This window comes from Bufo bufo, chromosome 5 (genome assembly GCF_905171765.1).
Source record: "Bufo bufo chromosome 5, aBufBuf1.1, whole genome shotgun sequence".
Lineage (NCBI taxonomy): Eukaryota > Metazoa > Chordata > Amphibia > Anura > Bufonidae > Bufo > Bufo bufo.
Genome location: NC_053393.1, coordinates 546,097,754 through 546,116,705, shown reverse-complemented (window position 1 = coordinate 546,116,705; position 18,952 = coordinate 546,097,754). Strand labels below are relative to the sequence as shown.

Sequence of the window (18,952 nt, the reverse complement as noted above, 5' to 3'; positions counted from 1 at the left end):
GCTGACAGTACAGTAGAGGGGGTATATAGCTGACAGTACAGGAAAGGGTATATAGCTGACAGTACAGTAGTATATAGCTGACAGTACAGGAGAGGGTAATAAAGAAGAGGGGTCAATAGTCCGTGACAAGGGCAGATAATGGAGAATTGGTGGCAGATTTCTACAATTTAGGACTGAGGGGCAGATAATATAGAGGGGGTGAGACAGCGGACAGCGCAGGAAAGGGGGGACAGCAGATTTTCCTATGGAGGGGCAGTAAGTTTGGGAAGAGGGCAGATGGATGGGATGGGGGTAGATATTACCAGTGGGTGATATGAGGGAGAGGGGGCGATGTTAGTAAGAGCGCATTAATAAACCTGTAAATAAAATGGAGGCGGCGGCAGAACATGAGGCCTGGGCTGATTCATGGCGCCTTCAGATTATTGGTCAGCAGGGAGACTGCGCAAGCGAAGCGCATTAACCCTTTACATGGCTTTCAGTGCTGCTCACCACTGTAGACTCCTCTGTCCATCCTCCCATCAGCAGCCATGGATGTCTTCAGGGTGCAGAGGATTGATCCCTCATCATCTTGTCGGTGTGATCAGAGGGCAGTGGATGAGGACCAGGTGTATGTTCTACCTTCAGGTCTAGTAATTATTGACCCCAGACAGTAGAGAAGAGTAATAGCCCCACAGAGATCGGGGCTTAATGACTTTTTTTTTTTAAGGTGAAATGTTCTTAAAGGGATTAGAAAAAAAAGCGCCACATCTTCCTGTTGGCCATATCTGGTCTGCAATACCAGTCACAGGAACAGCGCCACATTTGTCCATGGGACTGTAACACAGAGGATCTGCGTAGTTCCCTCTCACAGCTCTTCCTGGCAGCCAGTCACAGTGACTCCTCCCTATTGCTTTTACCTCAGTTCAGAAACATGCTTTATTGGAGCAGGATCTGGTGTCCTTGACCAAAACTGACCTTACCCTCCATGGCTGTCATCTGCACGGGAGGAATTGCGACGTCTGACAGCGACCAGGGGTCCCTTTTTATAAGAAATATTTGTGACGCCAGTTGCAGTGAAGCAACAACGGGACAAAGTCCATTTAAGAAATGGTGTTGGTGGTGGTACCCAGGTGTAGGAATGGTCGAGTGGTATAGTGTGGCCTATAATGTCCCTTAATGTTGTGTGCACGTGTCACGGTGCTCCTACCTGGATACACTGGACCCCAGGCGTTGTCTTCCGCAGCAGAAAAAGGGGATAAGTTAACTTGGGGATTAAGAATAAATTGAGTCCAGACCTTGTGATGAAGTTAGAAAGCAGCTTTACTTTCAATAAATGTTTCTCCAAACTTTTTACTGACTTTGTCTTGGCTCCCAGCAGGCTTTAGCATGAACAAAACTATGGCAGGCAAACTCCTCTCTGCTACATCTGTCACTCTCTGGCTCTGCTGTGCTGATAGGCTTAAATAGAATCTCTGCTTCTGCAGGATACTGCAACTTCTCTCTGTAGTCTGACTCTAGCTTAATCCAGGCAACTTTCTTCCTCCAAGCTGTGGCTTCTATATCCAGCAGAGCTGAAGGTGCTCTAGCTGGCTCGCTTTGCTTGGCTGGGGCACGTCCAGCAGGGACGTGCGCCTGCTGCACACCCTTCCCCTAGCTGGGGGTGTACTACACTGCTCCTAGAAACTAGTCACCTCCCCTCCCCTCCTTAGAGGGAGAGTTAGAATGGAAAGAAGGGTTCCATTCTCTGTAACTGTAGCACTGCCATGCTTGCTGCCATCTACTGGTGAACCAGCTAAATTACACTTTAACATAACAGTTTCAAACATAGGAATGCACTTTGTGAAGGACCTGCAATAAATACACAGATGACATGATATTAGCCCATTAGAAATAGTAGCAGGGTGCAGAAGGGGTAATGCCACCCTGGGGCATTACAGAAGTAGCTAACTAGGAAAAGAAAGAGCCTGGGTGACGTACCCATAGAGGGCGATATGGAGCTACTGGTTCCAGGTTTCAGCCTCCACTTTCCCATTCTGGAGGATGGACATTGGAGCACATTTACTAATGGACTTGCGACACTTTTTGACGTAAAATTTTTCACAAGTCCCCTTTTCTGTCCGGCCATGCGTCACAATTTTGACAGTTTTGTGCCTTGTTACACCAGTTGGGTGTGATAGGGTTGGGGTTGGGGCTGTGGTGGGCTGGGACTCCAGCCCCGGCAAATTTACTTACATTTATGGCTGGAAACAGGCGCAAATGTTAGCTAAAAACTATGCCAGCAGAGGCCTGGACTGCCACAGACGCACACACCTTGTAATAAATTGGACGTATCTAGCGGCAGCGCAGAGGGGGAAACTAAGACCAGCATAAAAAGCCGTTCTCAGTAAGTGTGCCCCATTGTGTCTGCATCAGACTAAGCTTTCCCGGAAATGATCTTGGAGCTGTAAGCCCCTGGCCCCTCTCTTGTGTGTATATATATATATATAGACCCGAATGTCAGAGCGTTGCGTCTTCCAGCCTTCACAGATCTGTGCGCTTCCAGTAACCTCACACAACAGGAGAGGCGTGACATTGTAATTACCATATTTTTGGAGCCACGAGATCAGATCTGCATTTTGTGACGGATAAAGGGTTAGGAAACAAATCTGCTAAAGACACGGAGAAAAAAAAAACATTTGCCACATTAGCAAATCGTATCGGAAGGAACGCTTTCCGTCCGTTGCAAACCATCTCTTGTGGCCAGCGGATAGTGACCAGTGGTCTATATAGAAGTGGAAGGGCTTCATAAAAATGGGGCCACTTTCCTGCTGTGGTCCCGGGACACAAGGGCCTTGAGTTTCTTTGATTTTCCCCTTTCCAACCCTTCTCGGACAGAATGGTGATGATCTCCTCTGGGGTAGACCAGGGTTAGAAGAAACAACGCACACCTGTCCACAGGCTGTGCGCTTTTTGCAGCTTGGTCTTGGTCACTTTTGTAGAGCTGAGCTTGCAGCACCCGACACAACCCATGCTCAGGTGTGGCGCTCTTCTTGGAAGACATAAGCCATATTTTTTTAATAATTCTGGCTTCTTGTCCTCTACTGCCTGAGATAGTCTCCAGTTTCTTGGCCATAAAGTTGGGGCCTAGATCTTTTTCAGTCCAGTTCTCCTAGGCTTGTTGGGCTGATTACCCTTTAATTTCAATATTTGTTCATTTTATTTCAGGTAAACCATTGCCTTAGTGACCGCAGTAGATGAGGTGACACGTGATATTTAACATGTGATGCCTTCTGTCCACACAGGTCCTGTCGCTAGGAGCCGATGTCCTTCCCGAGTACAAGCTACAAGCTCCTCGTATCCACAAATGGACAATTCTCCACTACAGTCCTTTCAAGGCCGTCTGGGACTGGCTGATCCTCCTACTCGTCATCTATACCGCCATCTTCACACCGTACTCTGCCGCCTTCCTTCTGAACGACCAGGAGGAGCCAAACAGAGAAAACTGCGGCTACTGCAACCCGCTCAGCGTGGTGGACTTGATGGTTGACATCATGTTCATAATTGACATCCTCATCAACTTCCGCACCACCTACGTCAACACCAATGAAGAAGTGGTCAGCCACCCGGGCAAGATCGCCATCCACTACTTCAAAGGCTGGTTCCTCATCGACATGGTGGCTGCCATTCCTTTCGATCTTCTGATTTTTGGCTCCGGCTCTGAGGAGGTAAGGGCCGCTTGCTTGCTCTTTCTAAATGTTGTCACTGGCTGCTGCCACGCTCCACCCTTCATCTTATGTATGAATAAGCCATCAGACAAGGGGAGAGGCCATAAAGCCACTGGTGTACTCAGATACTGCAGGTATAGAGACCATGAGGTGACTGGTGTCTTCTGACCTCACTGGACATGGACGAGTTTTGTTCAGTGCAGTTGCACATGTGAGTCGCTCTGAAGATACACTATATGGCCAAAAATATGTGAACCCCTCCACGCTGTCCTAAGATCACCATGCACAATGCCAAGCAGTGACCGAAGTGTTGTACAGCATGTCATCACAGGTCTCTGAAGCAGCTACACACAAGCCTAAGACAGCCATTCTCAATGCCAAGTGGCGAGTAGAGTGGTGTAAAGCATGTTGTCACTGGACTCTGTGCATGGTGATCTTAGATTTGTGCCCAGCTGATTCACACTGAGAACGTGCTTTACACCATTCTGGTGACCTCAATGTGCATCCTGATCCTAGGATTGAGTGCAGCTGCTTCAATGCCAAGCAGCAGCTGAAGTTGTGTAAAGCAGGTCGTCAGTAGACTTTGGAGCAGAGGAAATGTGTTCTCTGAAGTGGCAGTCTAATGATGAATCTGGGTTCGGCGCCCATGTTTCTGGAATGGGCAGATGGTCAGGGTTTCCACATACATTTGGCCATATAACGTAACCTGTATACCAGGCGTAGGAGACGGTGGGCTTTGCATGTGTACGTGTGTGTTGTAGTAATCTAGTACCCGGTGCCGTGCTTTGTATGATATCCAGCTGTGTTCACACGCTAAGGAATGATCAAGCACCTTCTTGAGAACGTGAGGGTTTTCAGGCGCTCATGACCTGGCTGGATTTTTTCTTCTGTGCCACCAACCTTCCACAACTGCGCTTTTGCTTCATCTCTGTATGGTCCAGCTTCTCCGGGTGTTGGGCCTGTGTGTGCCAACCATAAATTCACTGGATCCGCTCGATATGTCGTCCCATATTGTCTCGCCATAGTCACAAAAAAGAAGGGGGTACTTTATCATTGGATGCAATAGTAGATAATTTTTTCCTATGCAAAATTCTAACAAAAATTTCAGTGATTCCCTTCTACTATGACAGTAGACTCATTAATAGAGGTTCAGGAATTTTCTCCAACCCAAAAAAATGGACTTCAAATTTATTCAAATGTTCAGTTTTAGGCAACCAAAGACCTTACCTTTAATATAGATCTGAGGTTCTTCTTCAGTCCAAAATTAAAGGTGGTCACATAAGTATACCGTAGATGATAACTTTGCTCCAAATCTGAGAGTTATTTTCGTTAATACACCTGTAGGTATGAGGCCAAAGGTGAGGGTCTCCACCATTAATAAAAGTACCAAGTTTTTGTTCTAAAATTGAGGGTGGTCATCATTATTATAGATTTTCAGCAGTTACTTTGCACTAAAAGTAAAGGTGGTCAACTTTAATATAGGTACAAGGACCTCCTTCATTCTAAAACCGAGGCTGGTCACTATGAATATGGATCTGAGGATCTCCTTCACTCCAGTACTAAAGGTTTCTCACTATAAAGGTATATTTGAGGGCTTCCTTCAATCTAAAACTGAGGTTGGTCATCATAAGTATAGATAGGAGGTTTTCATTTAGTCCAAAACTGTAGGACCTTACTATAACTAGAATTTGAAGGTCTCCCTTCTCACCCCCTTTGACTTCACACCCAGTTCCAAGAAGTTTCCTTTAACCACAGCTGAATCTTTTAGGTTTTTCTCCAACCAAGTGTCACAGTGGGGAGTGGGGAAAACCCCCCACCGGATAATGTAAATGATAAGAGATAGCTGCTAGGCCAAGAAGCCAGGAAAAGGGAAGCAGGTCACCTCCTATAGCGTCCCTAATCCTCTCCCTAACTCCTTGCCGATGGTAGGACGGCTCATGAGTCCTGAGTTGCCCTGATAATCCCTAAGATAGGAGCAGGAGGGGGACGTCCTGCTCATCCAAGACATGGAAGAACAAGAGTCTCTAAAGACCCAATAGCAGGGAAAAGGAGTGACCATACACAGCAAGAGGATCGGCAGGTAAGAACACAAGACAACACACTTACCTGCCGAAGTCTCCACGACTGGAACTCGTGCATCAGTACAGGAGCCCTAACACCAAACAGGACGCCGTACCAGCAACTCACACAGGTATCCAGCACACCAGACTCCGCCAGGAGCCCCCATGCCGCAAGGTGCATGGCAGCCCGAGGCAGCGCTGCATACAGGCTAGTGGTTCACCCCTCCGGGAAACCAACCCCCTTCCGTAGGACACAACACACAGGCAGGGACAAACACCAACAACAGCACAGACATGTAACAACAATCAAGACGTACAACACACCCTGAACAAAAACCCAGACCTAACATACAACAAGTGAGGTAGGGTAAAAGGAGCATACAAAAGGAAGACAATTTATGTCCAACAAGGTGGCCCTCAAGGACTGGACATGTTAACCCAGGAAAGGAGCAGCGCTCCAACACCAAACAAGGCTGGAGTACAACGGACTCCAGCCAGGAAGCCACAGGTAATATCCACATAGTGGCCACACCCAGGACACACCTAAATCCCCACCAGCTAGAAGAGTAACCCCTCACTCACCATACAGCAGGGAGACACACCTTAAAGGGGAAATGAACGTGCAAACCGACAACAACACGTTGCCACCGGCAACCAATCTGCACAGCAAGCGCGTCATGGTCAAACAACAATATGACCGTGACACCAAGAAATAAGAATTTGTATTGAAAGGCTAAGGGACATCACACATACTATACATTTGAGGGCCTTATTCAATCTAAAACTCGGAGGCATCACCAGTAAAGGTGTGCTCCTCCGTTACAAGGGTCCCCTAATGATAGGATGATTTAGGCCCCATCTAACAATCATTTATTAGAGAACTTAGACAAGTGTTTAGTTTCCCTATAGCACCCCCACAGGGAAAGTGTAGCATTGCATTTTACTTATTGAAATTAATGGGCTGTTGGTGTCATGAATGGAGGTGCCAAGTCCTCCAGAAGGGAGAATGCTCTTTGTATCCTCTCCCCGCTCTGGCTAATAGGTTAGGGTCCTGAACTGGGAACCATCCTTCACAATAGACCCCATTATAATCCAAACTAAGGGGTATCTCCATTAATATACAAGGTAGATCTTTCTCAATCTCCATAGACTCTAAGGTCTTCCGTGAGGATTTCCTTAATATTAAAACTGATCATAGATGAGAAAACGTCCCCGAATCCAACCAGAGTTCCCAAAAATGTAAGTTGCTAAAATTTCACCCATCTCAGGAGTCCCTTTTGTTGCCCAGTAAGATCCAATTGCATCTGATAAAGACCCCAAATAATCAGAAATGGTGGAGGGGCTCAGGTGGGTTTATGTCCCTTGATGGCAATGGCAAGAAATTGAAAAAAAAAAATCTTTTTCTTTTTCTCTTTGAAGTGGATGGAAGAAAATCCAAAGAACCGAAAAGAGGTAAAGTAACTCAGGATGGTGCAGCTGCTGTCCAATAGAGAGTGCTGCATACTGCGCAGGCGCGTGTGTGTATTATGGAGATTATACAGAGAGACAGATGAGTCATATAGTAATGGAACAGCTCCCCCGGTGGTTAGTACTGAGGATATAGCATGCTGGCTCATTATGAAGAGTGGGGTCCGTGCACTTATGACCCTCACATAAGGCTACTTTCACACCTGCGTTAGGTGCGGATCCGTCTGGTATCTGCACAGACGGATCCGCTCCTATAATGCAAACGCTTGCATCCGTTCAGAATGGATCCGTTTGCATTACCATGAACAAAAAAGAAAAAATGTTTTTTTTTTTGTTTTTTGTTCATGATAATGCAAACGGATCCGTTTTGACTTTACATTGAAAGTCAATGGGGGACGGATCCGTTTGAAAATTGAGCCATACAGTGTCAACTTCAAACGGATCCGTCCCCATTGACTTACATTGTAAGTCTGGACGGATCCGTTTGCCTCTGCACGGCCAGGCGGACACCCGAACGCTGCAAGCTGCGTTCAGGGGTCCGCCTGCTGAGCGGAGCGGAGGACAAACGGTGCCAGACTGATACATTCTGAGCGGATCCGCATCCACTCAGAATGCATTAGGGCTGGACGGATCCGTTCGGGGCCGCTTGTGAGAGCCTTCAAACGGAACTTACAAGCGGAGCCCCGAACGCTAGTGTGAAAGTAGCCTAATATGTAGTAAATAGAGATGAGCGAATTTCATATTTTAAAATTCGTTCACTCTTCGTTTACTGGTAAAAGGTGAATTGCGTTATGGATTCCGTTAACACGGACCATAACGCAATTCTATGACGGAATGCACACCGGAAACAGGACGGATCCGTTATGCAGCCCATAGACTTCTATTATAACGGAATGCCTCTAAAGACATTCCGTGTTATGCATTCCGTCATAGAATTGCGTTATGGTCCGTGGTAACGGAATACATTACGCAATTCACCTTTAACCAACAAACGAAGTGTGAACGAATTTCATGAGCGGAAATTCGCTCACCTCTAGTAGTAAATGAAATACAAAGCGGAGGAGGAGGATGCAGCTCTGCGGTATCTGTGTGTCTGAGGCTGCGTGCTGTGAGAGGGGAGAGGGAGCTGCAGAGGAGTCATCTGATGGCACATATCTCAGTGGGAAATGCCCACCTGTGCAGCTATTGACCTAAACGCCCACTGTCTCCAGTGGAAGTGATATACATTTCTTTCAGATGAGAATAAACTGAAACCACATGATGCTATTGGATGATGAGAGTTATCCTCTAATAGACATGGAATTAGGTGGTTGTTATTGATATTGAGGTGGCATCATTGACCCCTCATTAGTATTTGAGATGGGCTTGAAACGTTCTCATTTTAACCCTGTTCTTTCCCTCCTTCGTCTACTGTCCTCCTCTTCATATTCCTTTCTCCATCTCCTTCTCTCTGCATGGGATTTTCATGTTATTTTATATTATTCTTTTTTTTTTTTGTACATTTTATCTCCAGACTACCACCCTGATTGGTCTGCTGAAGACGGCGCGACTCTTACGCTTGGTGCGAGTGGCCCGAAAGTTGGATCGTTACTCTGAGTATGGAGCAGCCGTGCTTTTTCTCTTGATGTGCACCTTCGCCCTCATTGCTCATTGGCTGGCCTGCATCTGGTACGCCATTGGACACATGGAGCACTATGACCAGAATTATCGCACGATCGGCTGGTTGTACTCACTGGGCACCCAGATCATGAAACCGTACAACAACAGCAACACCAAATCTGGCCCGACCATCAATGATAAATACGTCACTGCCCTGTACTTCACCTTCAGCAGTCTGACCAGTGTCGGCTTTGGGAATGTGTCTCCAAACACCAACTCTGAGAAGATTTTCTCCATTTGTGTCATGCTGATTGGATGTAAGTAAAATACAGACTGTATCCTCCTCATGGTGTTCAGGGTTATAATATAAAGGTAGAAATCTGCCTCCTATGTACAAGAATATAACTACTATAATACTGCTCCTATGTACAAGAATATAACTACTATAATACTGCTCCTATGTACAAGAATATAACTACTATAATACTGCTCCTATGTACAAGAATATAACTACTATAATACTGCTCCTATGTACAAGAATATAACTACTATAATACTACTCCTATGTACAAGAATATAACTACTATAATACTGCTCCTATGTACAAGAATATAACTACTATAATACTGCTCCTATGTACAAGAATATAACTACTATAATACTGCTCCTATGTACAAGAATATAACTACTATAATACTGCTCCTATGTACAAGAATATAACTACTATAATACTGCTCCTATGTACAAGAATATAACTACTATAATACTACTCCTATGTACAAGAATATAACTACTATAATACTGCTCCTATGTACAAGAATATAACTACTATAATACTGCTCCTATGTACAAGAATATAACTACTATAATACTGCTCCTATGTACAAGAATATAACTACTATAATACTACTCCTATGTACAAGAATATAACTACTATAATACTGCTCCTATGTACAAGAATATAACTACTATAATACTGCTCCTATGTACAAGAATATAACTACTATAATACTGCTCCTATGTACAGGAATATAACTACTATAATACTGTTCCTATCTACAAGAATATAACTACTATAATACTGCTCCTATGTACAAGAATATAACTACTATAATACTGCTCCTATGTACAAGAATATAACTACTATAATACTGCCTCCTATGTACAAGAATATAACTACTATAATACTGCTCCTATGTACAAGAATATAACTACTATAATACTGCTCCTATATATAAGAATATAACTACTATAATACTACTCCTATGTACAAGAATATAACTACTATAATACTGCTCCTATGTACAAGAATATAACTACTATAATACTGCTCCTATGTACAAGAATATAACTACTATAATACTGCTCCTATGTACAGGAATATAACTACTATAATACTGTTCCTATCTACAAGAATATAACTACTATAATACTGCTCCTATGTACAAGAATATAACTACTATAATACTACTCCTATGTACAAGAATATAACTACTATAATACTGCTCCTATGTACAAGAATATAACTACTATAATACTGCTCCTATGTACAAGAATATAACTACTATAATACTGCCTCCTATGTACAAGAATATAACTACTATAATACTGCTCCTATGTACAAGAATATAACTACTATAATACTGCTCCTATGTACAAGAATATAACTACTATAGTACTGCCTCCTATGTACTGGAATATAACTAATATAATACTGCTCCTATGTACAAGAATATAACTACTATAATACTGCTCCTATGTACAAGAATATAACTACTATAATACTGCCTCCTATGTACAAGAATATAACTACTATAATACTGCCTCCTATGTACAAGAATATAACTACTATAATACTGCTCCTATGTACAAGAATATAACTACTATAATACTGCTCCTATGTACAAGAATATAACTATATAATACTGCTCCTATGTACAAGAATATAACTACTATAATACTGCTCCTATGTACAAGAATATAACTACTATAATACTGCTCCTATGTACAAGAATATAACTACTATAATACTGCTCCTATGTACAAGAATATAACTACTATAATACTGCTCCTATGTACAAGAATATAACTACTATAATACTGCCTCCTATGTACAAGAATATAACTACTATAATACTCCTCCTATGTACTAGAATATAACTACTATAATACTGCCTCCTATGTACAAGCATATAACTACTATAATACTGCCTCCTATGTACAAGAATATAACTACTATAATACTGCTCCTATGTACGAGAATATAACTACTATAATACTGCTCCTATGTACAGGAATATAACTACTATAATACTGCTCCTATGTACAAGAATATAACTACTATAATACTGCCTCCTATGTATAAGAATATAACTACTATAATACTGCTCCTATGTACAAGAATATAACTACTATAATACTGCTCCTATGTACAAGAATATAACTACTATAATACTGCTCCTATGTACAAGAATATAACTACTATAATACTGCTCCTATATACAAGAATATAACCACTATAATACTGCTCCTATGTACAAGAATATAACTACTATAATACTGCTCCTATGTACAAGAATATAACTACTATAATACTGCCCCTATGTACAAGAATATAACTACTATAATACTGCTCCTATGTATAAGAATATACCTACTATAATACTGCTCCTATGTACAAGAATATAACTACTATAATACTGCTCCTATGTACAAGAATATAACTACTATAATACTGCTCCTATGTACAAGAATATAACTACTATAATACTGCTCCTATGTACAAGAATATAACTACTATAATACTGCCTCCTATGTACAAGAATATAACTACTATAATACTGCTCCTATGTACAAGAATATAACTACTATAATACTGCCTCCTATGTACAAGAATATAACTACTATAATACTGCCTCCTATGTACAAGAATATAACTACTATAATACTGCTCCTATGTACAAGAATATAACCACTATAATACTGCTCCTATGTACAAGAATATAACTACTATAATACTGCTATGTACAAGAATATAACTACTATAATACTGCCTCCTATGTACAAGAATATAACTACTAGAATACTGCCTCCTATGTATAAGAATATAACTACTATAATACTGCCTCCTATGTACAAGACTATAACTACTATAATACTGCTCCTATGTACAGGAATATAACTACCATAATACTGCTCCTCTGTACAAGAATATAACTACTATAATACTGCTCCTATGTACAAGAATATAACTACTATAATACTGCCTCCTATGTACAAGAATATAACTACTATAATACTGCTCCTATGTACAAGAATATAACTACTAGAATACTGCCTCCTATGTATAAGAATATAACTACTATAATACTGCTCCTATGTACAGGAATATAACTACTATAATACTGCTCCTATGTACAGGAATATAACTACTATAATACTGCCTCCTATGTACAAGAATATAACTACTATAATACTGCTCCTATGTACAAGAATATAACTATTATAATACTACCTCCTATGTACAAGAATATAACTACTATAATACTGCTCCTATGTACAAGAATATAACTACTATAATACTGCTCCTATGTTAGCTGTGGGTGCTGTAGCGGTCATCCGTCTGTACAGGAGGTATGTATTGTGTTCGCGCTCTCTCCTCTTGGTGTAGTCCCGTCCTCCTCGGATGTGGTTCTGGGTATATTTCGCCCTCTGGTTTCTGCGCTCTTAGTTTTCCCCGGATCAGTGACCGCTCATTCACCGGCTTTATGTTACACTTGGTCGATGTATACATTTGACACATGGATCCATATAGATTGCTGTGTGACCTCTATGCGCTGCAGTGTGACCCCTTCCCCCTCCTCATCAGTACCTTCCTGCCAAAGTTATTAACAAGTTTCTCTTTGTGACGGTCAGAGATATGACGAGGAGAGGACAGGATTCAGGCACGGGTGGCATACCGTCTGATAGATGCGGGTCCCATCTCTGGGACCTGCAGCTATCTCCTAGCGGATTGACTCCATTCATCTCTATGGGAGTGCCGAAAGTAGCTGAGCACCATACTGTGCAATATTTAGAAGCATTATAGAAATTAATGGGACGAGCACAGCGCAAGCGCAGCCAACGCTGCACCCGCTTCTATGGGCCGAGCCAGCGCTTAGCTATTTCTGGCTATAAGATGGTGGCTTTCAAGATGGCTGCAGTGATGGAGACCGCCCCTCACAGATGTTCCCCTGCCACTCATGGCGTTCCCAACCATTTTCCACTTTTTGAGCGTTCCGTAGACGGCTCATAGTCATCATCTTACGTGGTGTGGATTGGATTTTATGGCTCACGGGCAGACGCCGCTTGGATCATGTCTGGCGCCCGCGCCCATACACAGGTGAGCAGAAGCCGAGCATGCACCACCTCCATGGTCTGTCTAGGACGGAACTCAATACCGGAAAAGAATAACGCTAATGTGAAAGTAGCCTTATCTGTCTGGTGCAGTCATGACGGGTCCTCATTATCCGGCAGGTGACATTTGCAGCAGCTTCACCTCAATTACGTCAATTGTTTTCCATTGTTGGGAGGTAAATATCACATCCAAAGCTGCGCCCGGAGCAGAGATTTATCGTCACGCAGAGCCGACCGTCCCTGCTCCGAAATTCTGCTTATGGAATAGTCATCAGTCAAAATGTATAAGGTGTGCTGCACTGCCACCCAGTGGCCAGACGGTGTGAGTGCAGGACAGGTTCGGAGATCATACATGACTACATGCAGTTATATCTGAGCAGTGTGAATAGGGTTTTTAAATGATTTAACACCATTTTATAGAATATATGTAGCATTATCCTGGCTCAGTAGTTAAACTTTAAATTCTGTTGACACCTTTGGGGGCAGTTTTTTATTATTGCATTCTACTTATTTTGGGCTGCGAATAATTTTTTTCAGTTGGTCTTTATTAAAGATTTTCTTCTGCAGCTTTCTGTTTCCCAGTGTCTGCAGACGTCTTCTCCTTCAGTCCATGAGAGCTGCTCCATCTGTATCCTTACTGCCAGCTCATAAACATTGCAGCCAGTCCGTCCGATCATAGTTAAGCTGAGTGTTTAGGAGTGGTCAGGAGATAAGGACAAGAGACTGAGACGTCAGCGACGAGAAGGAACAGTCAGCAGATACTGTAGAGTGGAAAGGAAAAACTGATGAAAACTTTTAATAAAGTTGAACTAATAAAATGATTTTAGCAGAAAATAAGTAGAATTCAATAATAAATAATGCCCCAAAGGAATCCATAGCCTTTCATTATTATGTTACTTCCTGTATTATACTCCAGAGCTGCACTCACTATTCTGCTGGTGCAGTCACTGTGTACATACATTACTTATCTTGTACTGATCCTGAGTTACATCCTGTATTATACTCCAGAGCTGCACTCACTATTCTGCTGGTGCAGTCACTGTGCACATACATTACTGATCCTGAGTTACATCCTGTATTATACTCCTGAGCTGCACTCACTATTCTGCTGGTGCAGTCACTGTGTACATACATTACTTATCCTGTACTGATCCTGAGTTACATCCTGTATTATACTCCAGAGCTGCACTCACTATTCTGCTGGTGCAGTCACTATGTACATACATTACTTATCCTGTACTGATCCTGAGTTACATCCTGTATTATACTCCAGAGCTGCACTCACTATTCTGCTGGTGCAGTCACTGTGTACATACATTACTTATCCTGTACTGATCCTGAGTTACATCCTGTATTATACTCCAGAGCTGCACTCACTATTCTGCTGGTGCAGTCACTGTGTACATACATTACTTATCCTGAGTTACATCCTATATTATACCCCAGAGCAGCACTCACTATTCTGCTGGTGGAGTCACTGTGCACATACATTACTTATCCTGAGTTACATCCTATATTATACCCCAGAGCAGCACTCACGATTCTGCTGGTGGAGTCACTGTGTACATACATTACTTATCCTGTACTGATCCTGAGTTACATCTTGTATTATACTCCAGAGCTGCACTCACTATTCTGCTGGTGCAGTCACTATGTACATACATTACTTATCCTGTACTGATCCTGAGTTACATCCTGTATTATACTCCAGAGCTGCACTCACTATTCTGCTGGTGCAGTCACTGTGTACATACATTACTTATCCTGTACTGATCCTGAGTTACATCCTGTATTATACTCCAGAGCTGCACTCACTATTCTGCTGGTGCAGTCACTGTGTACATACATTACATTACTTATCCTGTACTGATCCTGATTTACATCCTGTATTATACTCCAGAGCTGCACTCACTATTCTGCTGGTGCAGTCACTGTGTACATACATTACTTATCCTGTACTGATCCTGAGTTACATCCTGTATTATACTCCAGAGCTGCACTCACTATTCTGCTGGTGCAGTCACTGTGTACATACATTACTTATCCTGTACTGATCCTGAGCTGCACTCACTATTCTGCACATTTCAGTTATTACCTGTTCTGTGCTTGTTCATGGGACTGTAGGTCAGTGTACTAATGAAGACAGACGAGGGAAGCTCATACGGATCTCCACTAAAGGGTCAAAATCCCGGGAAAATGTGACGGTGCACGGAGAAGTTGCTCTGGAACAGTCCAGTACTGATAAGGAAACCCGGCCCTGCGTCTTCATAAAACTATTCTTTATTGGTCACTTCTTAAAAAGATCCATAAAGTGTGAACTCCTATCCTATGCTTTTTAGAGGAACGCATGTCGTCTTTCATTGCGGCATAATGTAGTCACTATGCATCAGGAAGCAAATGTGCAATTCAGTTCAGCTCTGCTGCATCTGTGGATGACCTGTGATGGTGAGGAGGTAGTAGGATGTCTGTTCTCTAACCCTGCCCTCTTGTCTCTGCAGCGCTCATGTATGCCAGTATTTTTGGGAATGTGTCCGCCATCATCCAGCGTCTGTACTCTGGCACTGCCCGGTACCACACTCAGATGCTGCGGGTCCGGGAGTTCATCCGTTTCCATCAGATTCCCAACCCCCTGCGGCAGCGCTTGGAGGAGTATTTCCAGCATGCGTGGTCCTATACCAACGGCATCGACATGAACGCAGTGAGTCCAGCTTTCCTACAACGTTTGGGGCGGTAGAGGAACCAGCTATATGGAGCGGAATGCTTCATATAAAGGAGGCAGCTGCCCTCCAAACACACTGCAAGAATTGATGTGCTAGTCTAAATGTTCTTGTAGTATGTTTGGTCGGTAGCTGCCTCCTTTAGATTGAGCTCTCTCCGCCCATCTGCCCAGGGCTACTGGGACCAAACCCAAGTTCGGGAAATGGTTTTTTACAGTACAAAATAATTTATGAAGTTATTGCGCGAAGTCTCGCGAGATTTCACAAAGCAATAATTTCGACTCATGGGAGCCAATACATTTTAATACTGTATGGGGCTTGTGCCACTCGGCCATCCTGAGGGGAGCCATTCGTGCCCCTTGGACATCCTGGGAGGGGGCAGAGCAGCAGCTCGATGATTAGCCCTTAGGGCTGGGGATTGATGGCCATCCTAAAGAAGGGGGGGGGGTTTAATGCCACAGCATTGGGCCGCTGCCACAGCAAAGCAGCGGCCCGATGGTTAGCCCCTTCCATACAGCGGTCCCTAAGGACTGCGGCATGGAAGGGGTTATGCCTGCAGTTTGAAGCAGACTGTCAGCTGTATGTTACAGCTGACAGTTTGCACCGCTCTGCCATCCTGAAGGGGAAGGGGTAAGTTGGAGGAGGGAGAGGGAGACAATGCACGCTCCCCTGTGGAGCAAGGAGTGGTTACAGAGAATCAGAGGCTGTAGATCAAAAATGAAAAAAGATAAATAAACAGTACCAATTGGAGACATTATTTTCTCCACAAAATAAACTAATTAGTGTTAAAAGTTTTTTTTTTTAGTTTTTTTTTTTAGTTTTTTTTTTATTTATTTATTTTACAAAGGTGTCCATATCCTTTAAGTTAGGCCCAGGAGAGGCAGTTCTGTTAGTGTTAGGTACCCATCTAGAGAATCCACCTTGACGCTGGTAGATGGGCCTAACACACATTTGATAAAAAATGATGTGTGAAGAGCTTCAATTTCTCATGTATAGTAGATATAGTACCGCTGTAATCCAGAGTAATCTCTAATCCCTAGTTCTATTGTTTGCATGTATAACGGTGTGCTGCCAGATTTTGTTTGCTGTTTGTTAGCTTTATGGATGTCCTCCTGTCTTCTGTACTCGTCATCAATCATGTCCTCCTGTCTTCTGTACTCGTCATCAATCATGTCCTCCTTTTTTCTGTACACGTCATCACTCTTGTCCTCCTTTCTTCTGTACCCAACATCACTCGTGTGCTCCTGTCTTTTGTACTCGTCATCACTCATGTCCTCCTTTCTTCTGTACTCGTCATCACTCTTGTCCTCCTTTCTTCTGTACCCAACATCACCCGTGTCCTCCTGTCTTCTGTACCCAACATCACTCTTGTCCTCCGTTCTTCTGTACCCAACATCACTCGTGTCCTCCTGTCTTCTGTACTCGTCATCACTCAGGTCCTCCTTTCTTCTGTACCCAATATTATTCGTGTCCTCTTGTCTTCTGAACCCATCACTCATGTCCTCCTGTCTTCTGTACTCGTCATCAATCATGTCCTCCTTTTTTCTGTACACGTCATCACTCTTGTCCTCCGTTCTTCTGTACCCAACATCACTCGTGTCCTCCTGTCTTCTGTACTCGTCATCACTCAGGTCCTCCTTTCTTCTGTACCCAATATTATTCGTGTCCTCTTGTCTTCTGAACCCATCACTCATGTCCTATTGTCTTCAGTACTCGTCATCACTCATGTACTATTGTCTTCTGTATCATGATAATTTCCTCCTGTCTTCTGTACCTAACCTTACTCATATCCTATTGTCTTCTGTACCCAACATCACTCATGTCCTATTGTCTTCTGTTTCCACCGTCACTCATGTCCACCATCACTAATTTCCTTCATCACTCATATTCTTCTGTTGTCTTCTGTTTCCACTGTCACACTTCTCTCTTCTGTACCCTTCATCCCTCATGTCCTCCTGTTTCCACCATCGCTCATGTCCTTCTGTCTTCTGTACCTTAGATTCCCCATGTCCTTCTGTCTCCCGTTTCCACCATCAGTAACATCCTTTTGTCTTCTGTACCCACCATCACTCATGTTCTACAGTCATGCATGACTCATGGTCTTCTGTTTTTTGTTCCCGCCATCACTGATGTCCGCCTGTCTTTCGTACCCTACATCCTTCATGTCCTTCTGTTTTCTGCACCCACGTCACTCGTTTCTTGTACCCACCATCACTAATGTCCTTCTGTGACTTATACTCTCCTCCACTCTTTGCCTTTCTGTATCCATTGTCACTCATGTTCTCCACTCTTCTGTGCCCTCCACCATGTTTGCCCTTCTGTACCCAGCACCCCTTGTGTCCTCTGCTTTTCTGTACCCACAATCTCTCCTTACACCCATTATCTCCCGTCTTCCTCGTTTCTCATAACTTGGACCATTTTGTGTCCCCTCTGTGAAGGTCTTGAAAGGTTTCCCAGAGTGCCTCCAGGCGGACATTTGTCTCCATCTGAACAGAAGTCTTCTTCAGAACTGCAAGCCTTTCAAAGGAGCCACAAAGGGTTGTTTGCGGGCCCTGGCAATGAAGTTTAAGACCACCCATGCCCCTCCCGGGGACACCTTGGTACATGCAGGCGATGTTCTTACGGCCCTGTACTTCCTGTCCCGGGGGTCCATTGAAATCTTACGTGGGGATGTGGTGGTTGCCATACTGGGTTAGTATCATTCTGATGTCCACCTGTTTTGTGACCCCCTGACCTGCACTGGAGACTCCTGACCTTGTCACCTTCTCTGCAGGGAAGAACGATATATTCGGGGAGCCCCTCAATCTCTACGCTCGGCCTGGAAAGTCTAACGCGGACGTCCGAGCCCTGACATACTGTGACCTTCATAAGATTCACCGGGAAGACTTGCTGGAAGTCCTGGACATGTATCCAGAATTCTCCGACTACTTCTGGTCCAGTTTAGAGATCACCTTTAACCTGCGAGATGTGAGTGTACTGCGGACAGTCTTTGCTGTGGGGCACATGTGGGCGCAGGGCATGGCAACGTGCA

At 43.5% G+C, this 18,952-nt stretch overlaps 1 protein-coding gene across 2 annotated transcripts in view; it reads left to right on the top strand.

Annotated features, from left to right (window-relative positions):
- Positions 1-18,952, top strand: part of KCNH2 (potassium voltage-gated channel subfamily H member 2) — a 246,775-nt gene that overhangs the window by 216,880 nt on the left and 10,943 nt on the right. The window contains exons 6-11 of one of the 2 annotated variants that reach the window (XM_040431367.1): positions 3,261-3,683; positions 7,163-7,195; positions 8,724-9,126; positions 15,703-15,902; positions 18,360-18,612; positions 18,695-18,888. In XM_040431367.1, the coding sequence (XP_040287301.1) occupies positions 3,261-3,683; positions 7,163-7,195; positions 8,724-9,126; positions 15,703-15,902; positions 18,360-18,612; positions 18,695-18,888 (1,506 nt within the window). The remainder of the gene's footprint in view (positions 1-3,260; positions 3,684-7,162; positions 7,196-8,723; positions 9,127-15,702; positions 15,903-18,359; positions 18,613-18,694; positions 18,889-18,952) is intronic. The other variant, XM_040431368.1, reaches the window with a different exon arrangement.